This window comes from Electrona antarctica (genome assembly GCF_951216825.1).
Source record: "Electrona antarctica genome assembly, chromosome: 14".
Taxonomy (NCBI): domain Eukaryota; kingdom Metazoa; phylum Chordata; class Actinopteri; order Myctophiformes; family Myctophidae; genus Electrona; species Electrona antarctica.
Window position 1 is genome coordinate 9,810,193 of NC_136795.1, and position 22,440 is coordinate 9,832,632.

At 43.8% G+C, this 22,440-nt stretch overlaps 1 protein-coding gene across 2 annotated transcripts; it reads left to right on the plus strand.

Annotated features, from left to right (window-relative positions):
• The first annotated feature begins 321 nt into the window (after window positions 1–321).
• Window positions 322–15,418, plus strand: LOC306937588 (26S proteasome non-ATPase regulatory subunit 11-like). 2 transcript variants are annotated; one of them, XM_079521426.1, is made up of 13 exons: window positions 322–513; window positions 1,510–1,611; window positions 4,395–4,591; window positions 5,363–5,420; window positions 6,244–6,438; window positions 6,526–6,670; window positions 8,431–8,491; window positions 8,630–8,692; window positions 10,078–10,203; window positions 12,019–12,054; window positions 12,374–12,425; window positions 12,921–13,073; window positions 14,043–15,418. In XM_079521426.1, the coding sequence occupies exons 1-12, from the start codon at window positions 423–425 to the stop codon at window positions 13,061–13,063; spliced, it is 1,269 nt and encodes a 422-aa protein (XP_079377552.1). In that variant the 5' UTR covers window positions 322–422; the 3' UTR covers window positions 13,064–13,073; window positions 14,043–15,418. The 2 variants fall into 2 exon arrangements, with proteins under 2 accessions (XP_079377552.1, XP_079377551.1); XM_079521425.1 differs by having other exon boundaries at window positions 324–513; window positions 12,921–13,063.
• Window positions 15,419–22,440: the final 7,022 nt, after the last annotated feature.

The following is a 22,440-nucleotide window of genomic DNA, read 5'->3' on the forward strand; positions in this document are numbered from 1 at the left end:
TGTCAATGTCACACCAAAACTGTTCCATCAAGTCATGTTTAATACATCTGCTCTATCTCTACCTAATATTGCATGAACTTGGATGACAAATTATATTTATCAAATTCAATACATTTGGATTGTATTCTTCTCTCAGCTGATGTAGCTATCACCCAAGTTTCATGTATTCTGTGTGCAGTGGTTCTTAAACTGGGGGTCCTGATATCCATGAGGGAGTTCCAGGGGGTCCCCAGCTAAATGATTTATACTAGTTGGGGAACCAAATTTTATTCTGATTTAGTGTGTGTAAAAGTTTGCGAACCACTGCGTGTAGCGCCGCAGTTGGCATCGAAATAGCGACAGGTGGCGCCATCGACCTCCCGTGCCCGTGACGGCGAACGGAAGACTGGACAGGAGGAGAGGGAGTCAGGCTGACAGGAAAGATGGCAGCCGCGGCAGTGGCTGAGTTTCAAAGAGCACAGTCTCTTATGGGAACAGACCGGAATGCCTCCATTGACATTTTACATTCTATAGGTAAGCGTGGGCAGCACCGCGTCGCACCACAGAGACTACTTTGCCGCCAAGACACTGTCTAAAACACGTACAATTTGCGGTGGAGTTGGCGGAGGTAGTTAGCCAGTTTTGCCATGGAACCTGTTCTGTTAGCGGCTATAAGTTAGCCCCGTGTGTTACTGTGTTGGCCCGTCTCCTTCGCTTCCACAGTGAGTCAGCAGCCGCGTACCGGTCCGCAAGCTAAGCTAATGCTAACAACCTAGCCCATTCATTGACTTGACGCGAACTTTTCGTTGATAGTTGGCTAGTTAGCGTTAGCTTGCGGGGAACGTTAGCAGTGATCCGCTTGTCTTGCCAGGCCGATTGACAATGAAATTAACGTGCATTGTTTTGGCTGTCATTAATATTGGCGACTATAGCAAGTATAGATGCCGCGTCCTTGTTCATACTGAGCAAGAACCACGTGAACGTGTTGGACAGGTAGTTGTCGTCATTGTATATTTTATTATTTTACCGTTTTAAATATATTTAGTCACTCATGGGCCAGCCACTTGGCTGGTAGCCATTCAATGAAAGCATTAACATTATATTTTAGGCTATATATCAAGATATAGGGAGTTAAACGGAAACGGGAGATGGAATCAAAAGGAGAAAATTATCACTTTAATGCACTTTTATTCTGACGTGAAGATGATCGCATCTGAATCTGATCACAAGTCAAGTTGAGCCGAGTGACTCATTGGCTGGAGCCTGGATTTAGTTACGCGTTCAGTCTCGGACAAGTTCAGGAGATGCATGACAAATGATTTATCAACTGACCATGACCTTTTCACACCAAATGTAACCGTTATGTCAGAGAATGAGTTCGAGATAGGAGATAATGTGGCCTTGTGTTTGGTTTTGGTTATCCAGTTGATTGAGTTGTGTTGCAGACCATGACATGCAATATCACAGACGGCCTCATTAACATATTTTTTCAGGCCCAGCTGGTAAACAAAACACTTGTTTGTTTTGTAGTGAAAAGGGACATCCAAGAAAGTGATGAGGAGGCGGTTCGTGTGAAAGAGCAGAGCATCTTGGAGTTGGGGGGTCTGCTGGCCCAGACTGGACAAGCTGCAGGTAATTTACCAAAACCAAATGGTTATACCTGACCCTGGCATGCACTGACAGGATGTGATAAACCAGTGGTCCACATGATTTTTTTGGGGTGTCTACTCATTGGATGACTGAGCTTGTAGATCTGCTATTTTCACAATATTTATCCATGGAACAGAGTCAAACAAAATTGAATGCCCCAACTCCCATGTTCCCAGTTCAAATATCATTTTGGGGGCTCCCGGGTTAAAATATGATTGTTTTGGGGGGTCACGGCCATGGCCTGAAAGAGAACCACTGATAAACAACACACGTCTCCTAAGTTCTTAAGTGCTTGACTTGGAGCTCCAGTAAAACATTATTTATGCAATATTTATCATCAGAAAATGAGGTGCCGTTTTGGGCTTCAATTGCGATTTGCCTCATGCACCATGAGGCAAATCGCAATTGAAGCCCAAAACGGCACCTCATTTTCTGATGATAAATATTGGCTTCCTTTAGTCTTTCAATGCAAGTCTTGGCTCAGGTTTTGTCGAATCTAAATCGAATTATGGTAACCTACAATAGCCAGTTCCATCTTGGCACCAATTAAAGGACCACTTTTCAACTTAACTTCATGTACATGATACAATTCCACAATGTTTTTCTACTCAGTCTGTGTCTCATGAGAGGGCTTTGGGCAGTGACGACATCGATGGGGAATCCAAGCTAATAGAAACTGCAGGCTTTCTATTCCTGAAAAGTTGCAATGCAGTAATGAAAGCCATCGTTTTCATATAAAAAAATATATATATTGTTTAAAAGAATACGATGAAACGATGATGTCACTAGTGGATGGGTTTCTGAACTGCCCACAGCCCTCCTATGAGACACAGACTTAGTAGAATAAATGTATGGTATTTTTGTGCTGTCTCCGTTGTGCTCCCCCCCCCATATTAGTCTTATTATTTTACTAGCGTGTATTAGAGACCAGCGGATGAGCTTTTTTGTCACCCGAAATCCGCATGTGCATATTAATAATCCCCCCGTTATCCGACCGCATTAATTAATTAATCCAATTTATTAATCCGCACCATCCACAATCCGCTGCACAGGGAAGCGTATAGCCAGTCTACAAGCTGACCTTGTAGATCGGCTATTTATACGTACTTGTACAAACAATCTGTCAGTCACCACTCTCTCGACAGTTCACTAATGTTACGTAGTGGTTGTATATATCCATTTCCATGGTAACAAGCCGACAAAGCAGGAAAGGGCGCACACCAGTATTGGTGAGGTGCTGGCCTAAGGCAGTAAATAAGTAAAAATAAGAAAAGGCCGCACACACGTAGCCACGATGCTGTATATTTATTGAGAAGAAACCAACGTTTCGACCTTTCGGCCTTCTTCAGGGATGGTAACAAGCCGTCCACGTTCTCACATTGCAATGTACAGCATATCCATCCGTCATCGGCAGGGTTAAGAACTTAATCATTCCCAGTCCCACGCCAAATGTATATTCCTCCCTTCTCTTTTACTTTTAAGTTTCTCTCAGACTCACTATAGCTGCCTGTTAGCAGCTTTAGCCTAGCTGCCTGTTGTTTTGCAAGGAGGTCCCAACTTCATAGGCAGCAAATTTTTGCCAGATGGAAAATTATGTAATATTAAAATACTACTAACGCACGCACGGCAAGATTTTGTGCTTTTCATAAGCATATAGATAGATGCCATTCATCTATTTTCCGCATTATTTCACCTGCGGTTTATCCAATATTAATTTATAATATATTGAATTGACCCAAATCCACCCTAAACTGCGGTTACCCGCGGCAACCGCGGCTTAATCCGCCACCCGCTGGTCTCTTAATGTGTATGTTTGTGTCACAACCTCGCGCCTCGCAGCCGTTTCAGTCTCTTTTATATCGATACTCTTCTCTTCCTCCCCCGTCACCCCGTGAGTGTTGAGCATGCTTGTCTCTGCTGCGTGCGTTGCTCTGCACTGTCTGTCTGCAGCCTGCGTCGTGGCTGGCAGGGATATTTGACCCTCCCCTTCCCATTGGCCAGAAGGCAGCTTTGCCGTTGGTTGGTCAATCAGATCAGCCAATCAGATCAGTCTAACTAGGTGCCCGAAAGGTGGGGAATTGGTGGCTTACATTTCATGAGCGATGTTAGGTCAGGTTTCACCTGACAAAAAGATGTGTGCCACTGCTTCTAGCTAGAGAGGGGTACACACCGGAAGTCCGGAGCCCACTATTCCAACGCATTGCTATTCCGACGTGCTGCATTACTAAAACCCTAACCGCACGTGGAAGCCACATAGTCGGAATGGGGGTGCATCGAACTGCCATTCGCTCCCCCTAGAGACATGGTCAGCGATGCTTTTATTTAAATATTGACCTGGCCAAAACTCCAAATCTCTTCATCCCTTATAGAGCCAGATCTGGTCTATCCTGGTCCATCAGTCACGGATCTATCAGTATCTGCTGTTTTGTTGTTTGATGCGTTAATATGTTTTGTTTGCAGTGCATTGATGGAATTTTGGAGATCAACATAACATTCATGTCAAAGTGTAAAACACATCCTCCTTGCTCCTTTGAATATGTGAATGTGTTGTGTTTGATAACAACAGGTCATTGTAAATAATGTGTGTTTGATAATCACATTTGACGGGATTGTGTGTTACTGTTTATATTCGACTCCCTAATATCTGCAGCGGACACAATAATGTGGCCAGGCTCTAATCCCCCTGTCCCCTCTCTCTCCCTACTTGGTCTCTTCTTCTCCTTCCATCACTCTTTGCATTCGTGCGTCATCCCCGCCACCACCAGAGCTCGGTGGTTTGTTGAAGTATGTGCGTCCCTTCCTCAACTCCATCTCCAAGGCCAAGGCGGCGCGGCTGGTGCGCCTGCTGCTGGACCTCTTCCTGGACATGGAGGCCGCCACGGGCCAGGAGGCGGAGCTCTGCCTGGAGTGCATCGAGTGGGCCAAGGCAGAGAAAAGGACCTTCCTGAGACAGGCGCTGGAGGTGAGTGGTAGAGAGAGGTTTAGCAGCTGTGAGTATACAGTATGGAGTAGGCCAACATGTAAGGGCCTCCTTCAGAGGTGAGGAATGTCTTCTCAGTGTACCGGGGCGGCAGTGGCTCAGGGGTAGAGTGGCCGGTAGAGCGGCCGGATGGGAGCCGCAAGGTTCCCCAGTTCGATCCCGGGCTCCCCCAGAGTTAGTGTCGAACGCTTTTATCATCATTATGAATTGCTAGATGTCCCAAAACGTTCTCCAACTGACTTGAGGTTATACAATTTGGCCCCTAATTGGCCTAAAATCTAGCGCTGGGCATTTGTGAGAGCCTTGACTTATTGGCAAGTGATATCATGTCCTCTGCCAGGAACCTTGAAATATTAATAATCTTTGATTCAAACTTTGAACTTAAAGCTGAAGTACATGGCATTATTCTATCATTATTGTCAGTTATCTCTCAAATCAAATAATTTAGTTAAATAATAATAATAAAAAAATATATATAGTTGTCATTCCATTTAACTTAATCTTTCATTGTATTTTATTTTTTAAATTAGTTAATCCTATTTTATCATTTTACTATGTTCACCATTTGCCATTTAGTAAGCACTTTTGTTAAAGTATTACAGGTAATTAAATGTAGAACCAGAAACTTTGTTTGGAGGAGAGATATTAATGGTTAAAGGATATTCTGTGACAGGATGATTTTACAGCTATATTTGAAATAAATGCAAAGAGTCTGTTTTGTGCAGTAAGTCATATTTCCTGTGTCCCACCCAGGCCCGTCTCATCTCGCTGTACTTTGACACAAAGCGCTACCAGGAAGCGCTACAGCTAGGTGAGTGTCTGGAGTTCTAATGTTCTAATGTTTGGTGTCCTGCAAGTTTCTGCTAGAGCCACAATTATGTCCTTAGCTTTCAGTCCTTAGTTGCTGTTGCTAATTTCACTCACAAACTATAACAATGGCAGCTGGCAGTGTCAACCATATTTATATCTATACCCCGTTGCATAGCGTTTGGTGCCATATTGACCTATAAATTCCAGTGTGAGCAGGTAGCACTTTGGTGACTTGCTGAAGGACACCGGGACATCTTAACTTTTGTTGTGGCAATAAAACGTGTGACCATTCTGTTAACACCATGGAGGCCCGGGGCGGAGATCTCCGTCAAGTTCAAGGTCATGGTCAAGTGCCCAAGCCGGAGATTGATAAATAGGACGGAGATTAATGATATCAAAACCGATCGCGTCGCTCCACAGCCTAGGAGCGCTTGTTGCCCAATCCGATGACGTGTCAAACAGTGACACATCATCGAAAATGTTCCCTGCCTGTTTAGCTGACGAAAACGAAAATCTTAAAACGTTCATAACTCCCGATCTAAATCATTCTGTCTAATTCTGAAAAAAGATCCTGTGTTTGACAGCCTTCCGCGGTCCAGTCGCTAGTCGCGATAGATTTATTTTTACCTCCCGTTGTTGTCGGATCGACTCTAGAGTGGTGTGGCTATTGTTAGCTGCTACACAGACATGCATAACAACTTCCGGTGCGCCGGTAAAAGTGGTCCGGGCGCTATAAATGATGGGCACATGGATTAAATGGATTAAATAGGTCCATGCAAGCAAGGTGTTAACAAGTTATATATTTTTTGAAACCATTATTCCAGAATCCCAGCTGCTGGGGGAGCTGAAGAAGATGGATGACAAGGCTCTGCTGGTGGAGGTTCAGCTGTTGGAGAGTAAGACATACCATGGCCTCAGCAACCTGCCCAAGTCCCGCGCCGCCCTCACTTCCGCCAGGACCACCGCCAATTCCATCTACTGCCCGCCCAAACTACAGGCCGCACTGGACATGCAGTCAGGTACAGGGTTGTGAGAGTGTGTGAAAGTGTTAACATGCTCATCTATGCATGTCCACGTAGTACGACGTGTAACTGTGTGATTTCCAGGGATCATCCATGCAGCAGAGGAGAAGGATTGGAAGACGGCCTACTCGTACTTCTATGAAGCCTTCGAGGGCTACGATTCTGTTGACCACCCCAAAGCCATCACTTCGCTCAAATACATGCTGCTCTGCAAAATCATGCTTAATTTGTAAGATATACACTATTGTGCAGAATCTACTCTGCAAATCCATGCTTAATTCGTAAGATGTATATGTATACTGTAAAGAAATGTCCTCTGCAAATCTATGCTTAATACATAATACAATTCAGAAAAATCGACTCACTTGATCAACATGCAACATATATATGAACTGCAGGCCTACCAACTGCAAGATTTTGCTCAATCAAAAAAGTACACTTAACAGTTTTCTTTCTGCAAAATCATGCCTACTATGTAAGCTATATGCACTTGACTACAGTAACACAAATGTCACTGATGTATGCATTATGCACCACTAGTAAACAATTGCTCAACAAGCTAGAAACATGCTTGGTTACTATTCTGCTTTTCTATTCTTGTTATAGAAGTCGATAGTATATTATTAGTAGCAGTAATGTAAATTTGTTTATAACATAATTAGAGCTGGGACTCGATTAAAAATTTTAATCTAATTAATTAGAAGCTTTGTGATTAATTAATCTCGATTAATCGCATTTTAATCGCATATCAATATTCAACCCGAGAACAGTGATAAACCTTTTTTTTCAAATGTTTTTTGGTATCCCAGTGAATCAAGGAATAGTGACTAAAGGATACCACTCATTTTCAACATTTTACTGTCATTAATATACCTTAGAGCTGTTGTGTGGAAATAATAAAAAAGTCACCCCATTCTGTGTTGCCTAGAACTGGAGGTCTGAAAAAAATCAGTAACAGTAACAAGTACATCTCAGTGACATCACAAAGCTGTACTTCATAGTGTTACTGTTTTTTGTCAGACCTCCAGTTCTAGGCAACACAAAATGGGGTGACTTTTTATTATTTCCAGTTTTCCACACAACTCCATAGAATTTTTTTGAAAATGAGGGGCTTTAAGCAATACAACTTTTTTTCTCCAACAGATAAACAAGTGCAGCAAGTGCCTATATAAAGTGTCTATGAATACTCAAATGTGCTTTACATGGTGGGGCATGAGAAAAATAAAATAAAAACAACTTTATTAGGGGGTAAACACTTAGACAAAGGAAGAAAATAAAAAAAACGGTGGAATGAACTAGCTGGGGAGTGCATTTCACGTGGTGTTGGGGCAGACCATTGTCTGACCACGGACTTTCACACTTGCTGCTTCAGTATGTTTCGCATCGAGGACAGCTTGACAGCTTCGTGCTGTGGAGCCTCTGCAAGGCGTGCAAGCCTCTACTCTGCGAGACATGCTAAGCTGAAGCAGCTAGCATGGAAGCTAGCTCTGATCCATAGCTCTGGCTATGGACCAGAGCTAGCATGAGGCATGGAAGCTAACATTGGTCATATGGCTTATGGATCATTTCCCTCTGACATTGCACACAACCATGCTGCTATCCACGCGTCCATCCGATAGCTTTTAAATCTAAATGTCCCATCCACGGAGCAAACGTTTGGGTGTTGTAAGTTGTTGTCTGACGGAGCTGTAGTGTAGAGTGGACTGCTGCTGCTGCTCCTCCCCCTGCAAGCTATGCCTGCAAGCCGTGCAAGGAGTGCAGCAGCCTAATGAGCCTAGAAATGCGCCCAGTGAGAAACGTTCCACCGTGAAAAAAAAGGTGCGATTAAATGCGTTAATTTTTTTAACGCGTTAATTTTTCTGTAGTTAATTAATCTCAATTAACGCGTTAAAGTCCCGGCCCTAAACATAATACATCTGTTAGTGGCTTTTTCCTTTATTGGCTAGTACAGTGATTGCTGTGTAATTTAGCTTTTTTCTCTTCTTTCAGGCCAGAAGAAGTCCAGAATCTGACCAGTGGGAAACTAGCTATTCGGCACGCAGGACGAGAGGTACGCCGGCCCACAGACGGGGTCGCTTACATCTTTAAAAATGTTTAACGCATTTATTACAAGACATGGGTACTGTTGATCTGTCAACATGACTCACAACAAGCCGTTGTAAACATCTCTCCGTTGTCTCCCTTGCAGACAGACTCGTTGAAATCTGTGGCACAAGCCAGCAAGAACAGGTCGCTGGCAGACTTTGAAAAGGTGAGAGTTCATATCAGATCATCTGTGTACACGTTTTTGAGAAATTCAATTGTCACGGCAGAACCACAGTTATGAAGCACAGGAGAAAAAAAGATACAGCTAGGCGTAAGAAGTAGTAACCACACGTGGAAGCCACGTAGTCGGAGTGGCGGTGCGTCGGAATGCCACTCTGTTCCTGGCTCACAGTCACTTTGTATCACGCTGCGAGCTTGTACATATATATTGTAAGGCTGTACCCTAGCCCTTTTTTTAGGACTCGAACTTCGGCAGGAATTTTCGAGCGAACATCCGGACCATTTGTTTCTAATTAATTTAAAAAATAACCTTTGAGATATCCGTCTCGTTCAGACGCAGCGCGTCTCCCCTGCTCTTTATCAATCTCTCTCGTCTCTCCCAACACACACGCACACACACACACACACACACACAGTCAAGTGGCTCCGCGAAAACAGCTGATCTGCGAGCTTGCTGGCAGACGACAGCGTAGCTTGATCGTTAGCTGTCACTCGTTAATTTGTTCCACCTGTGTAGAAGCGCATTGAAGTGGGCACACACAGGGCAAAAGCAGAACCTCTGTCACCGTGACCGTTTTGCTTAACAATGATCCAGAGTTCACTTCTTTTTAGCAATAGGCTATGAGATGCTAGAGAGCATATGCTAATATATTATGGCTGCTAAGAACGATCAGCGATCATGCTGGTGTGTGTGTGTGTGTGTGTGTGTGTGTGTGTGTGTGTGTGTGTGTGTGTGTGTGTGTGTGTGTGTGTGTGTGTGTGTGAGTGAGTGAGACGCGTCAGACATTCCATTCAATGGAACTCTTTTGTTCTCACAGAACAAGGTGAGAAAGGTCAATCACCTCAGCTGCAGGCCAATCACCAAATGAATGTGCAGTTGTGCACGGGAGACTTGAGAGGGACAGAACAAGGAGATATTTCTTTAAAAAATCATAACTTCTGACAGGAATGCACTAGAAACCTACTTTTTTTTACATGCTCATATCGCATTCTCGCCGAGATATATTTTCGAGTTAATAAAAAAGGAAAAAAATAATATTTTTGTTTTAATAAAAACAATAAAATAAAAAAAAACGAATGGTTCAAGCCCATTAATTAAGATTCGAGTGCCAACCCTAACGAGCGAACATTCGAACCTTGAATGTTTGGGGACAGCCTTAATATATTGAAACATTTTATAAATATTGAAATTCTTTGAAAGCGTTGGATTTTTTTTTTAAATTTAGATTTTTCAGATGTGGGGTCTGCGGCCAAATATATATCAATTTTGGGGGTCCTTGGCAGGAAAAAGTTTGAGAACTGATCAGAAGGCATTTGTAGAATCAGGTCTTAATGTGTTAACCCAGCTCGTCTCTCTCTCTCTCTCTCCAGACGCTAACGGAGTACAGCGCAGAGCTGAAGGACGACCCCATCATCAGCACACACCTGAAACAACTCTACGACAAGCTGTTGGAACAGAACCTAATCAGAGTCATAGAGCCCTTCTCCAGAATCCAGGTATTATTCATATCTTTATCCGTTCAGTGATTTTGCAGCCTACAATGCAAAGAGCTTCAGGACAATAAAACAGGAGTCAAATCATGAAATGGAATAGAAACGTCCCTCTCGGCAGAGTGTATCTGGGTCACAAAGGGTTAAATTACTTGCCCATCAAACACTATATTGGATAGGTGTTCGCAGGTGGGAAGCCGGGAGGGGATTGTGTTCTTCAGAGATACTGAGCGGTCTGCATCCTGCGTCTCTGACGCATACTTTTAACCAACCATCGCTGCTTTCTATTTTATGCTGCTACATTATGAACAAATTCAGCAATTACAATGTGACACATTCCCACAACAACACAGCGATGTTTATATAATACTGAGCTTGCAGGCTATCCATCTCTGTTTCTGTGAAGTGTTAAGTTTAAAAACTTAAAACTGTAGGTGACCACAGTTTATCTTTTTTATTATTATTTTTTCTTTCTCTATTTTTTGGGGCTTTTTTATGCCTTTTATTGGTAGGTGCACAGTAGTTTGACACGGAAGGGTTGACATGTAGCAAATGTCGTCGGGATCGGGACTCGAACCCGAGACACGCTGTCAGGCTGGATTAGCAGCCTAGGTGCCCAGGCAGCTACGCCAGCCAGCCGGGCCAGGTGACCACAGTTACTGTCCATCTCTGATCCCCTGCTCGCTCTCTCCTTCTCCATCTCTCTTTCTCTGTCAGAAATATCTTATTGGGCACCCAGTACAACTATGGGTGTTAGCATTTGAAAGGGACTCTGTTGTGAAATGTATACATTCTCGCACGCAGGTCTTACTGCAGTGACGAGTTGGGTAAGGTGAACAAGTGTCAGACTCAAATCCTATCCGTATGCAATTGCACCACTGTGCTGGTGCCTTCTGATTGCGTGCTTGGCTGCATTGTTTCATATGGTTGCATGGTGAATCAACCCATTATGGGTTGGGTGCAGAGCATATGAGCATTGCAGAGCAGGGTGAAGCGCCAAATTCTCGCTCCAGGGGGGCTGTTGTCTCGCTTGCTCATTTGCTCACGTTGATTCCCCTCTGCTCCGTCGCTCACCTTCATTTGCGCACCGGTCGCTCCATACTCCGCTCAGACCCGTCCGCTCAGCAGCAAAAAGTAATAATACATTTTTCTGTAGAGGTGCTCCGATCGATTGGTGATGGGCCGATTTTCACTCCAAATGACTCCCATCGGTGATTTACCCGATCTTGAGAAACTGATCTTTCATACCATTTAAGTGGTATAAATCAGATGTATAGTATAATAATATTGTTTTGCATCTTTGTGAATGACTTAATACATTCTATTCTCCCCTTCTTCACCACACACAGGAACAGTTTTGACATATAATCATTTTGGAAATATTCAAATTTTCCGCTTACGCACAAGATCGGTATTGGCCAATCGGTGGTAGGGATCGGGCCCAAAAAAAACCTTATCGGAGCACCTCTATTTTGCTGCATGTCCGGAACGCGCAGCGTGTGTCTCTGTGTCTGTCCGTGTGACCGGCCATGCTCAAACATGTGGTGCACGGCCCCGACTGGAGCGGCTTGGAGCGAGAGGCGGTCCTCGCTCCGGAGCCGCTCTGACCCATTTTAAAACCTGCTCAATACAAAATCCTGCCGCTCCGCGCCCCCACTCTGTGGCCCACTCCACGCCGCTGATATGCTCTGGTTGGGTGTGAGCTCTTTTGCGTTATCCTTTTGATTATGGTGGGTCAGATGTACATTACATTGACATAAGTTTTATTTCATGATCAATAAAGATATATCTCGCCTCTTTTCTCCCTGTCCCTCCCAACAGATGGAACACATTTCCATCCTCATCAAACTGTCTAAGGTAAGGGTGTTACCCATTTCTGCAATATTTCTTTCCACTTCCATTAATTTGAGCGTTTGATAGATTATCAGTGACTGAGTTGCCATTTGCCAATTATCATCAGAAACGTCATGTTTGCAGATCTCCAGACATATTCCAGTCTATTCAAGCTATTCTCAAACAACATGACATATTTGCAAGGTTCTAATGCTAAAACTGAACTAGCAAAATACATGTTAGGTAAAAGAAACAACTAAATTAAGATAGAACCATCAGCAGGAATGATGTAGTGTGTAGTGTATAAAGGTGACTTAAGGTGTGTGCTTTCTCTGCTTGGCAGGATGATGTGGAGAGGAAATTGTCACAGATGATTCTGGACGAGAAGTTTCATGGTACGTGTCTGTAAAACATCCAATCCCATCTATTCTGAATCTTCCTTCGGCTCTGGTTAATGCCATGTCACGCGCACAAAAATAGTTGATCTACATAAGCTCACTTGTGATTGTATATTTTCGGGACCCACGTACTTCTAAGTATAAATCGCCCTTGATGTTCTGGGTTTGATTCCCAACTCGGTGTACCTCTATGGCACCATTCCTCTATCCTTATCTTACTGTCTTTCATCATCGCTGACCATAGCTGACTGGATAGTGTGCCAAGTTCTGCCAACCATATTGCAGCAATGCAACATCCCTTATTTGACTCCTGCTTGGAGGCCTGTGTTGCATGTCCTGTCGTCAACTCGTCTGTTTACTGTCTATTCTCATTGTCCTGTATAATTGAACTGACAACCAAATTCATCTTTTGATGATGCCCTCCATGGAAATAGGGACTTTTTACTTATTTTGTTAATTGTTATTTCTCTGACTGCTTCAATGAAACTGTAGGTATTTTGGACCAAGGTGAAGGTGTTTTGATCATCTTTGATGAGCCAGTGGTGGACAAGACATACGAAGCCGCTCTGGAGACCATTCAGAACATGAGCAAAGTGGTCGACTCTCTCTACAACAAAGCCAAGAAGCTCACATAGGTCAGTCCTGGTAGGGATGAAAAACCGTACTAATTATCTTATCTGATGCAGATTGCAGAATGAGCAAACGTACAGTTGGGTGCCACCGATATTGTCCCTTATCATTTGACCCATTTAGGCCTGACCTCAAAATTTTAAAAAATCCTTCTAAATCCTCCAGTTTTCTGAAATAAATATTTTCACGATTTTTCAAAAATAGCAGATCTACAAGCTCATAGCGCGCCACTCGGTGGCGCGCTATGAGCTTGTAGATCTGCTATTTTTCAATAGCTAAATTATAACAATGTTTAAAACACCAAAAGGGGTTCCCGCCCAAAATGGGTTAACTGTCCTTTTGCACAGATCACGCAAACCTCAGCAAAAAGAAAAGGACAATATCGATGGCCTCCAACTGTATGTATTTATAGGTTGTATGGTTGGTAGGTCCGGTACTGGATTTTCTACCTAAAAATCAACAACCATCGTTTTAATTTCCAACATCGGGTTTTGTAACTTTACACATTGGCAAACACATGTAACTTTGAGACCTGGTTCACTGTGCAACGTAACTGAATGCGCCGGAGAGTATTTTGGAGTGCTCACTGGTTGCTTTGCTGAAGTGATGGCGCAAAACACATGTAGGCTACTGTATGTATGCTGTTATCATGAGACTAACACATATTTTGGGGTTGATTCTAAACCTGTGGTGTGACAAATTAAACTGTGGCACCACAAATTAATTGACTAATGGGAAAAGAGCTCTGAGGTTAGTGTCAAACTGTAATATCTTTGGGCAATGGGCTATGTTGACCCCTGCTTTAAACATAGTATTCATAAAGCACCTTCTGTGAAGCAGAGACAAACTTGTCAATACAGATATATGCTCATTTTAGTGTGTACGAGTAGTTGAATGGAGGGCTCAAGTGACAACGATTGGTCTAAATCCTGGTGTATTTCTTTCAACATTTGAGATTTGTTTTTGTTATTTTTTCCCTTGTAGACACTGTTGACCATCTGTCTCCTTGTCCGGAGTGACGTCGACCTGTCAGACTTCTGTTGAACATGCACTTCACTTTTGGGATAAGAAGGGTGGAAGAGGGAGAGATGAAGAGGAGGAGTTTGAACTTTCAACAACCCAGCAAGCAAATAAACCAACTGAAGGAAAAAACAAAAACAGACCAACGTTACCACAGACTGACAGGACTCGGCTGCTTGCTCTCCTCTGTTCCCATTCCTCCTCTTCCCTCCTACTCTCCTTCCCTCTTTTCAGTCCTTCCTTCTTTCCTTCAGATGAGGGTGTTTGATCTGAAAAAACAAAACTGTGCCCCCCTGTGGACAAGTCCAGTCACTGCGTCTCTCTCCACCTAATATCTTTCTTGACACCGGTTGTCCAATGGAACTGGGCCCTCTCTCTGTTTCGGTTTCTGTCTGCACTGGCCATCAGGGATCCTTGTAAAATATCAATGAATACATATACAGTACTTATACATACATGTATGATAAAAACTACAAAGAAACAAACATAAGTTTCGTCTGTTGTCAGATTGTAATGGCAGGAGGTTTGAGAGGTTGAGTCTGTTTTTGTGTCTCACCTTGATGGTTCTGTTCCAGTTCGGTTTTGTTTCGCCAATCGCCAATCTCCTTTGATCTTGTTCTTAACATGTTCCCTCCCTCTTTTACTTATACCATTTCAACATGGATGAGAAGCACTGACTCTGCCCCCTCCCACGTACAGAGAACCCCCTTCCCCATCAGCGTCCCCTCATTCCTCGTTGTGAACTTGGAGCCCCCCAAAACATCAAGTTTCTACATACCAAGTGTCTCGCTCAAAGGGCATTCTATGGATGCATGTACCTGTATGTGTGTGGAGCGGATGGGATCTGTCCCCTGCCCTGAGGAAAGCCACAGGGAGATTACATTTCCTCACTAGCGTGCGCAGTGTCTCCCAACCTCCCCAACACCACCGCTGCAACTCTTCACTTCCAGTTTGTATATAACGTTGCCAAGCGCCACTGTCTATTCGAGGCCTGATGTAGTCACACTATGCCCACTCCCCCCCCCCCCCCCCGCTCACCCCAACTCACCTTTTTTTATATAACACTAAAGAACAGAGTAAAAAGCGCCACTCCCTGACTTGAGGGCTTGGCCGTTTACACAAAGTGCTTTTTAATGCTCGGTTTGTACAGGGCATGACTGGAGAGGACTCTGCATTGTGAGATGCTTTGTGGTGTAGATACATCGGGCCAGGCCAGGTTTCGCTGAAACGAAATCAAACCGTGCTGTTTTGGGGGATTTGATTTTGATGAACCAACTTAGAGGGTTTACCATGTGACATAGAGAAAGACAAGTGCTAATAAAAAAAAGGAGAAAATCGGAGACCTGAAGTTGTGTGAATTTTCGCGGTCATGAAAGTTTTGTGTGTGCATGTTCAATAGCATACATTTTAAGCCACGTCATACATTATGCTGATTAATGGCAGTATGTTTGTAATACTGGTGTATTTGTTTTCTGTTTTCACACGTTTTGTCACCTTAAAGGAGCATTCAGTGATTTGGGTGATTTGGAGAAAAAAAACGGTCCGCCCCGGTAACAAGATGTGCACATGCACACGCTCTACAGTGGGGGAAGTACAACAGACCAACAGCACGTTCACCATGGCTTGCCACACTCGATCATGATTGGAGGAAGGCCCCTCTCATCCTGATAGGATGAAGGCTTTGCCACCCAAACCGAAACTAGGGTTTTTTAACCCCAGGGGCTCACTGGGGACAGGGAGGAACTCCTTATATGGTCAGCACAGGATTATCTAAGAAAATAAGTGATATTTGAATTAAGTGAAATCACTGAATATACCTTTAAGTCGATGACATGTCTGCATTGTTTCCACAACATATATTTGAAGTATATTTACTGCCTTTGTCACTTTTAGCCTAATTGATTGGTTTTATTTAGTTTAAATATTCATGGTCCTTTAAAGCAGTGGTTCCCAAAGTGGGTTCTGGGGACCCCCAGGGGTCCTTGAGGGAGTTCCAGGGGGTCCCCAGCTAAATGATAGTTTGTAACCAAATGGACCCTAACTGGTCCATTTGGTTCCATTTGTACACTCTCAGAGTTAAATTAACATTGATTTTATAATATAAATTGCGAGTCCCAGAAATGCCATTAAATGGTGGTCCGTAGACTAATGCATGTCAAACTGAGGGATCCTTGAAATTAAACGGGTTGAGAATCACTGCTAGAGCCGTCAAAATCTTCTCTCATGGGGGTCCTTGGTATATCTTTTCCAATGGGGGTCCTCGGGCTAATTAGTGTCAATTTGGGGGTCCTTGGCATGAAAAAGTTTGGGAACCAGTGCTTTAAAGTTTCTTTTCACATGGATCTAATGTTTTGTAGAGGACGTTTCTGTGTTTACCCAACATGCGTCTGGGCAATGACCATTTTTCTAGATGTGCCTTGAAATAAGAGGCTTGCAGTAATCTCTCAAGACACATTCTGCTAGTCGTCACTCCGCACCACCACTGCCCTAAACCTGTAGCACGGGTCTGGATTATTGTTAATTGTTAGTAGGAATAAACACAGAAGCACCTGGGGGAAGTGGACTAACTAAGAAGCGGGAGGAGCCAAACTGAGTTCCTGTTTCTATATATAAATCACACTCGTGTCAAGTGAGGGGCGCTCTTATAATCACACATCATCACATTCCGGCCAATCACTCTTGGTGTCCTCACTTACACGTACACACAGACACTGGGAGCTGGGCATAGGAGGGACTAGCGCCCCTCAAAAAGGAGGTGGTATGCCTAGATGGAGGCAAAAAACCTGAATGGGTTTCCCAGTTTGGGTTTAGAGTGAATCAACGTGAATAACTAGATGTTTGTTCAACCATGAGCATGGTCTTTATCTCTAAGGTGATTGAGGCAATGGGTTGTGCTGGATGGGTAATTCTGAACTTTGTATGTTTTGTGCATTCTTGTCTGACCCCTGTCTGTGTGGTCTGGCATGGCAGACTATATTATATTAGTCTGGAGTCTCTGTTAGGATTAGGAACCTGCATTTCTAAGGGGCTGATTTAAAAAAAAAAGCCCTGGTGATAAACCCGTCCCACATTTCATACTGAGCCCTTGTTGGTGCACCACAACATATGGGGCAGCAAAATCCAATCACAACCGAGTGTAGGCAGACCATACCTGTGCCATAATCTGGCATCTGCCTATTTTATTAGTTTTTTATTTTGCATTGGCAGATTCGTGTGGTTTCCAGGCTAGACCGTTTGAAGAAGATTCCTATAGCCATCTCTTCTGCAACTAGTCAGGGTTCTAATAGTTACAACTTTAAGTCACTGATCTACGGCTTCTCATGTCTAACGTTTTTCACAAGCAACCTAATGTGGGCCTATATAGAGCGTCGCAGTCCCGCCCCTTACCATGGACCAGGAAATGATTCTCCGTTCATTTTCCTCATAGACATTTCAGAAAGTATTTATTTAAAGACGTTTACGCCGCGGACAAAGCTTACTCGAGTCGTGACAAATCATGACAACAAACACAATTTTTGGGGCCGAAAAAATAATTAGAAAGAAGAAAAACACGGCAACACTTTTTTTGTTGTTTTTTTTCTTTGTAATTATTTGTTTGGTCCAAAATATTGTTTGTGTTGTCATGAGTTGTCACGACTCAAGTTGGCTTTGTCCGCGGCGTAACCGTCTTTAAATAAATACTTTATGAAATATCTATGGGAAAAATGCATTGGGTTTCATTTCCTGGTCCATGGTAGGGGGCAGGACTGTGACGCTCTATAGACCTATACTGTAGCTTCTATTAGATTATTAGATTACACTTCCATGGCACATCCCCTTACCCTTTCAAAATGTAAATAGTGCAAACAGAACACAGTTCTGTTTGGACTTAGTGATTTTGTATTCTTTGTCACTTAAACCTTATATGGTTGACTGGGGTCCCCCAGGGTTCTAACAGTGGTAGAACCCTGTGTTCCAGGGGTGCTCCAAGCAAAATGAGTTAAAGGTAGGGTAAGACAAGTGATTTTCTTTGGTTAAAATAAGTTCTATATTGTGATAGTACTCTTTGCTATAGAGTGTTTGTTCAGTAGGAGGTCTCCATTAGCCTGGCTAATAAGCCAGACCGAATCAGCGAAAATTGCCTGCCGGCGGATTACGGTCTGGAGAGGCTCAATTGTACGCCCATTTCCTACACCAGAGAACTGGTGTGGCCAATCGGGACACGGTATGCAATATGGGCAGGCTTTGGTACAGTGACCTTCAATGCTTGAGACTTTTGACTGACAGTAGCTCTGACCAATTGCGTCAAAGAGAAAATGTTTGAACCCGCCCCCCGGGAAACATGATCCATACACAGCATCTCCAGACTCAAATACCACACGACAGTGTGATTTGAGTCTGGCTTATTAGCCAGGCTAGGTCTCCATGTCTCCCCAGCTTTTTATTAAACAGAAAATGCATTTTCAACTCTGGATTCCAATCTTATCCAATCAGCAGAACTCAGGATACAGATTAAACTAGAAATGCACTCTGTCAAGTTGGCCATGAATGGCCTACTTGTGCACGAGCAGAGTGCGCAATTTACCTCTGACTCTTGTCAACTTACCGTCCCTCCCCCTCCTTCTGCCACCAGTTTGACACCCCTGGTCTATTCTAGACCACCCGACGTGCGAGGATGTCTTGCCTACACACAATCCCTGATTGGATTGGCTGAGCGACGCCACCAAAGACAATACACAATCCCTGATTGGCAAGGGATGCCACCAAAAATTCACAATCGCTGATTGGCCGAAGGAGTCAAACGACATACGCAGCCAAAAACAGTACTGCTCGCGCAAGTAACAAGTAAAATTGTGATTGTGAAAGTGATGACACAAAGAAATGAGCAGACAAAGTTGGAAATGGAACGCTATCAAAATTAAGCTGATAAATGGCTACTTTCTCCTGATTGGCTGATGTTTTGTACCTGAAAATGTATTTTGTTTATTATGAAAGAGCTGGAGATACAGGGAGACCCCTGTTATTGAAGAAACACTCTATAGCAATGATTACTATCACAATATAGTGATCTAACCTTAAGCAAACAGGAAAATATTTGAGTACGCTATATTACACACTATGCTAGATCTGCTATTTTCATTGAATGTTCGCCACAAATTAGAGACGCTAGGGTCTGTTGGAGCACAGCTAAGACAGGAGTTATATGGTCTCGCTTTCTTGTGCCAGTGGACCTGGTGCATTTTGCACTACAAGCTCCTGGGTGCGGACTGCTCAATGTAGTATAGCCGGAACCCAGAGGATATGAAGGCATGGATAGCCATTTCCAGTAGGGGGAGGTATAGTCTTATAACTATGGTTAAATCTGAAACTGCTTTTGACGACAGAGCTAAGTGTTTATTGCAACCGCAGGTCGCATTTACTATGGAATCTTGCATTTCCCGTCAGTGTGTCACACCAGGCAAGCCCCCAGGTAATTGTGACATCACGTGACATCAGTCACCATGGTGCCCAGGTCATCGTGACATCACGTGACATCATCAGGGATGGATATCCTGATGTCATAGTAAATGCGACCTGCTGTCGCAGTTAAGCCCATATATGGAGATCCCTGATGCCATCAATATTGGCCAGCAACTCTACATCTGACCTCAGATCTCCATATATGGATATATGTCAAAACCTGTTCTGACATTCCATATGTTGATCCTTCCCCATCCATCCTTCCTCTTCGATGTCTCCCTTTTGACTTATACCTGTCCATTCAAACTCTAGTCGGGCCTGCCCCAAAGTTATTAGTGCAGCCGCGCACGGCAGCCGGCGAGAAGTTCTCAACAGGCCCAACAATTAAGGCCCGGCCCTACCTGGGCCCTCATCAAATCCTGTACACTCAAGAGAATGTCCCCGCTACCACCCTTAGATTTTCATATTCTGTATGGAGCTGACCTGTTCTGACATTCCATATGTTGATCTGGCCTCATCAAGCCCTGTACACTCAAGACATGCTCCTTATATGGCCAGTACAGAATTCATTCCATATGTTGATCTGACCCCCCATGCCAAAGCGCCAGCGCTCGCCCAGCAGTCTGCCGTCAACGAGGCCGATGCGTGCACTTCCCGCTTCTCGCCCTCAGGCGTCTTACTGGTCTATACAGTGCGGTTGCTGTCGAGAGTAACACCCAGATTTTTGACAGATGATCAAGACCAGAGCAAGGTCTGGTCAAGTCACACACAACCCCCCCCCCCCCCCCCCCCCCCAACAGAAGCAGCATTTTGCGCTGACATCAACCATTGCCTAACAACGACGTTAATTTCCTTCTTGCTTTCATCCTGTTGGAAGGCCTGTTTATTTCTCTTTTAAACGGCCCCATTTGTAAGGAACATGCATTTGTGGGATGAGCAACACAGCTGAGTATATGGGTTGCTCCCATGAAGAATGCCAAACAATATTGTGCTGTTGACTCTTGTTTTGAGCTTCCAACCTGAGGGCGTACCTGCATGGGCTGGGGGGGCTCCACTCCATGGGACCCCACTCTAACGTACAAATAACTTATAGGCTTAGTGCATGTTTTTACAGCCAAAACATTACTATATTAATGTGAGATGATTGATTGATTGATTGATTGATTGATTGATTGATTGATTGATTGATTGATTGAAATTTGTATTCACAGTATGTGGAATGGGTCAATACATAAACTGTTACTGTGGACGACACCATGATAAAGCATTACACTTGTTTACAACAGATGTTATTTTAACACCACAGAAAGATACTTTAAATTTGTTACTAACCTATTTGTACAAAGTGATTCTTAAAATTGGCTGTGGCTTGTTCAGGAGGACTGCATACCCAGGCAAGCAGTAGCCTGTATCAGATTGTATCTGTCTTGCAGCTGGATTCAACATGGAAATTACACAAAAATAGAAGTTCAGAAATTATTCACAAGGTCTACCATCTGGAGATCATCCACACGTGCCTACACAGTAAAATCCTTTGTGTTAATTTGTCCGTTTGTAAATTGTGTACCAAAATGCAATCCAACTGGACCAGTGGTCTCGGAGATAAAGAAACACTCAGGGTTTTTGTGTAGAATGCATGCCCGATGCCAACCAGTGTTCACACTGAACGCATCAGGCCTGCTGAATTCAGCACCACGGACAGCGCGCCTTCTGATAGGTCGAGGCATCTCGGCATCCAATGGATCAATGAGGATAGTATAGTCTCTAGAAAGATCCCATACACCAGAGGGATACACGGTCACACTCTGATTGGCTATTGGGTTGTAGGCAAACGTTGGTTTTTAGTTTTACCTCATCTTTCACTTAGTTTAGATATTTTGCGGGAAAGATAAAAAAACAAAACAGTTTGACCTAATAATAGCCTATACGGGGCTCCATGAGATTAGGATAAAGGCACCCCAAAACTGTACATTTCACAGGATGAGAATTAGAGTTAAAAATGTTCAAAGAACTCAGAGAAAATATTTTTTCAATGCTAGCGACCCTGGCCCCATTGTATGGGCAATTATGAATTTAGACAAAGCTGCCCCCTTGAAACGTTTGATGTACATCTGTCAACGTAATAGCTATGCTGCCTGTATGAAATTATTCTGTCACACACTTTCTGCATTCCTGGGGTGCACAACACCGTCGATAGTCAACGGTTGCCACGACAACCATCCAGCCAATCACAAAGAAACCATTCCCCTGCAGAGATGGGATCGCAACGCTTCCGTTTTTGAGCGAAGCGGTTGCGACGGCGACGGAGGAGCAGCAACAGCATCCGCGCGTCGACCAATCACAGCACTTCTTTTAGCTCTCACAACCAACCCGAATAACTGCAGATGCCCGCATCAAAACGACGAGATTTTTTTTTTCTCTCTTTCGCAGCTTTGCTTACCATAAGCTGCCGTCTATTTTTGGAACTCGTAGTAGCCATTTTCCCTTCCGTCTCCATTCCCATCCCCTTTCTGTTGATTTATAGTCGTTCTGTTTATATGCTTGGGGTGGTGGGGGGACTCACTCACTCACCTGTGCTGTCATCACCCGGTGCATTATTACCAGCCGTGACAGATAGTGGGCCCTAGATGTTTAATTTCTCAATGGAAGACGTCTTCCCACTCACTGCGAGGCTCGCACATTTCGCGTCTGTACTGCATCCATATTCGCGTCGACGAGCGAGATACTCTCACCATTCTTAAATGAAAGCTTAACGCCAAGAAGGAAGGATTGAACCTCATCATATCTCCACCAGTGCTTTCCTCTGGACGGCTATATATATACCGGAGCAAACCGTGTTCTCACGCCCAGCACCTTGGACAGCTCCCCAAGCTTGTGTCAGAGGGATCGTGGTGACTGGTGAGAGAATCAGCAATAACAGATC

Coding starts and splice junctions, on each gene's coding strand:
- LOC306937588 (XM_079521426.1), top strand. CDS start 423: ATGGCAGCCGCGGCAGTGGCTGAGTTTCAAAGAGCACAGTCTCTTATG. Junction 4,592..5,362: donor TCCTGAGACAGGCGCTGGAG/GTGAGTGGTAGA, acceptor TGTCCCACCCAG/GCCCGTCTCATCTCGCTGTA. Junction 12,055..12,373: donor TCCTCATCAAACTGTCTAAG/GTAAGGGTGTTA, acceptor TCTGCTTGGCAG/GATGATGTGGAGAGGAAATT.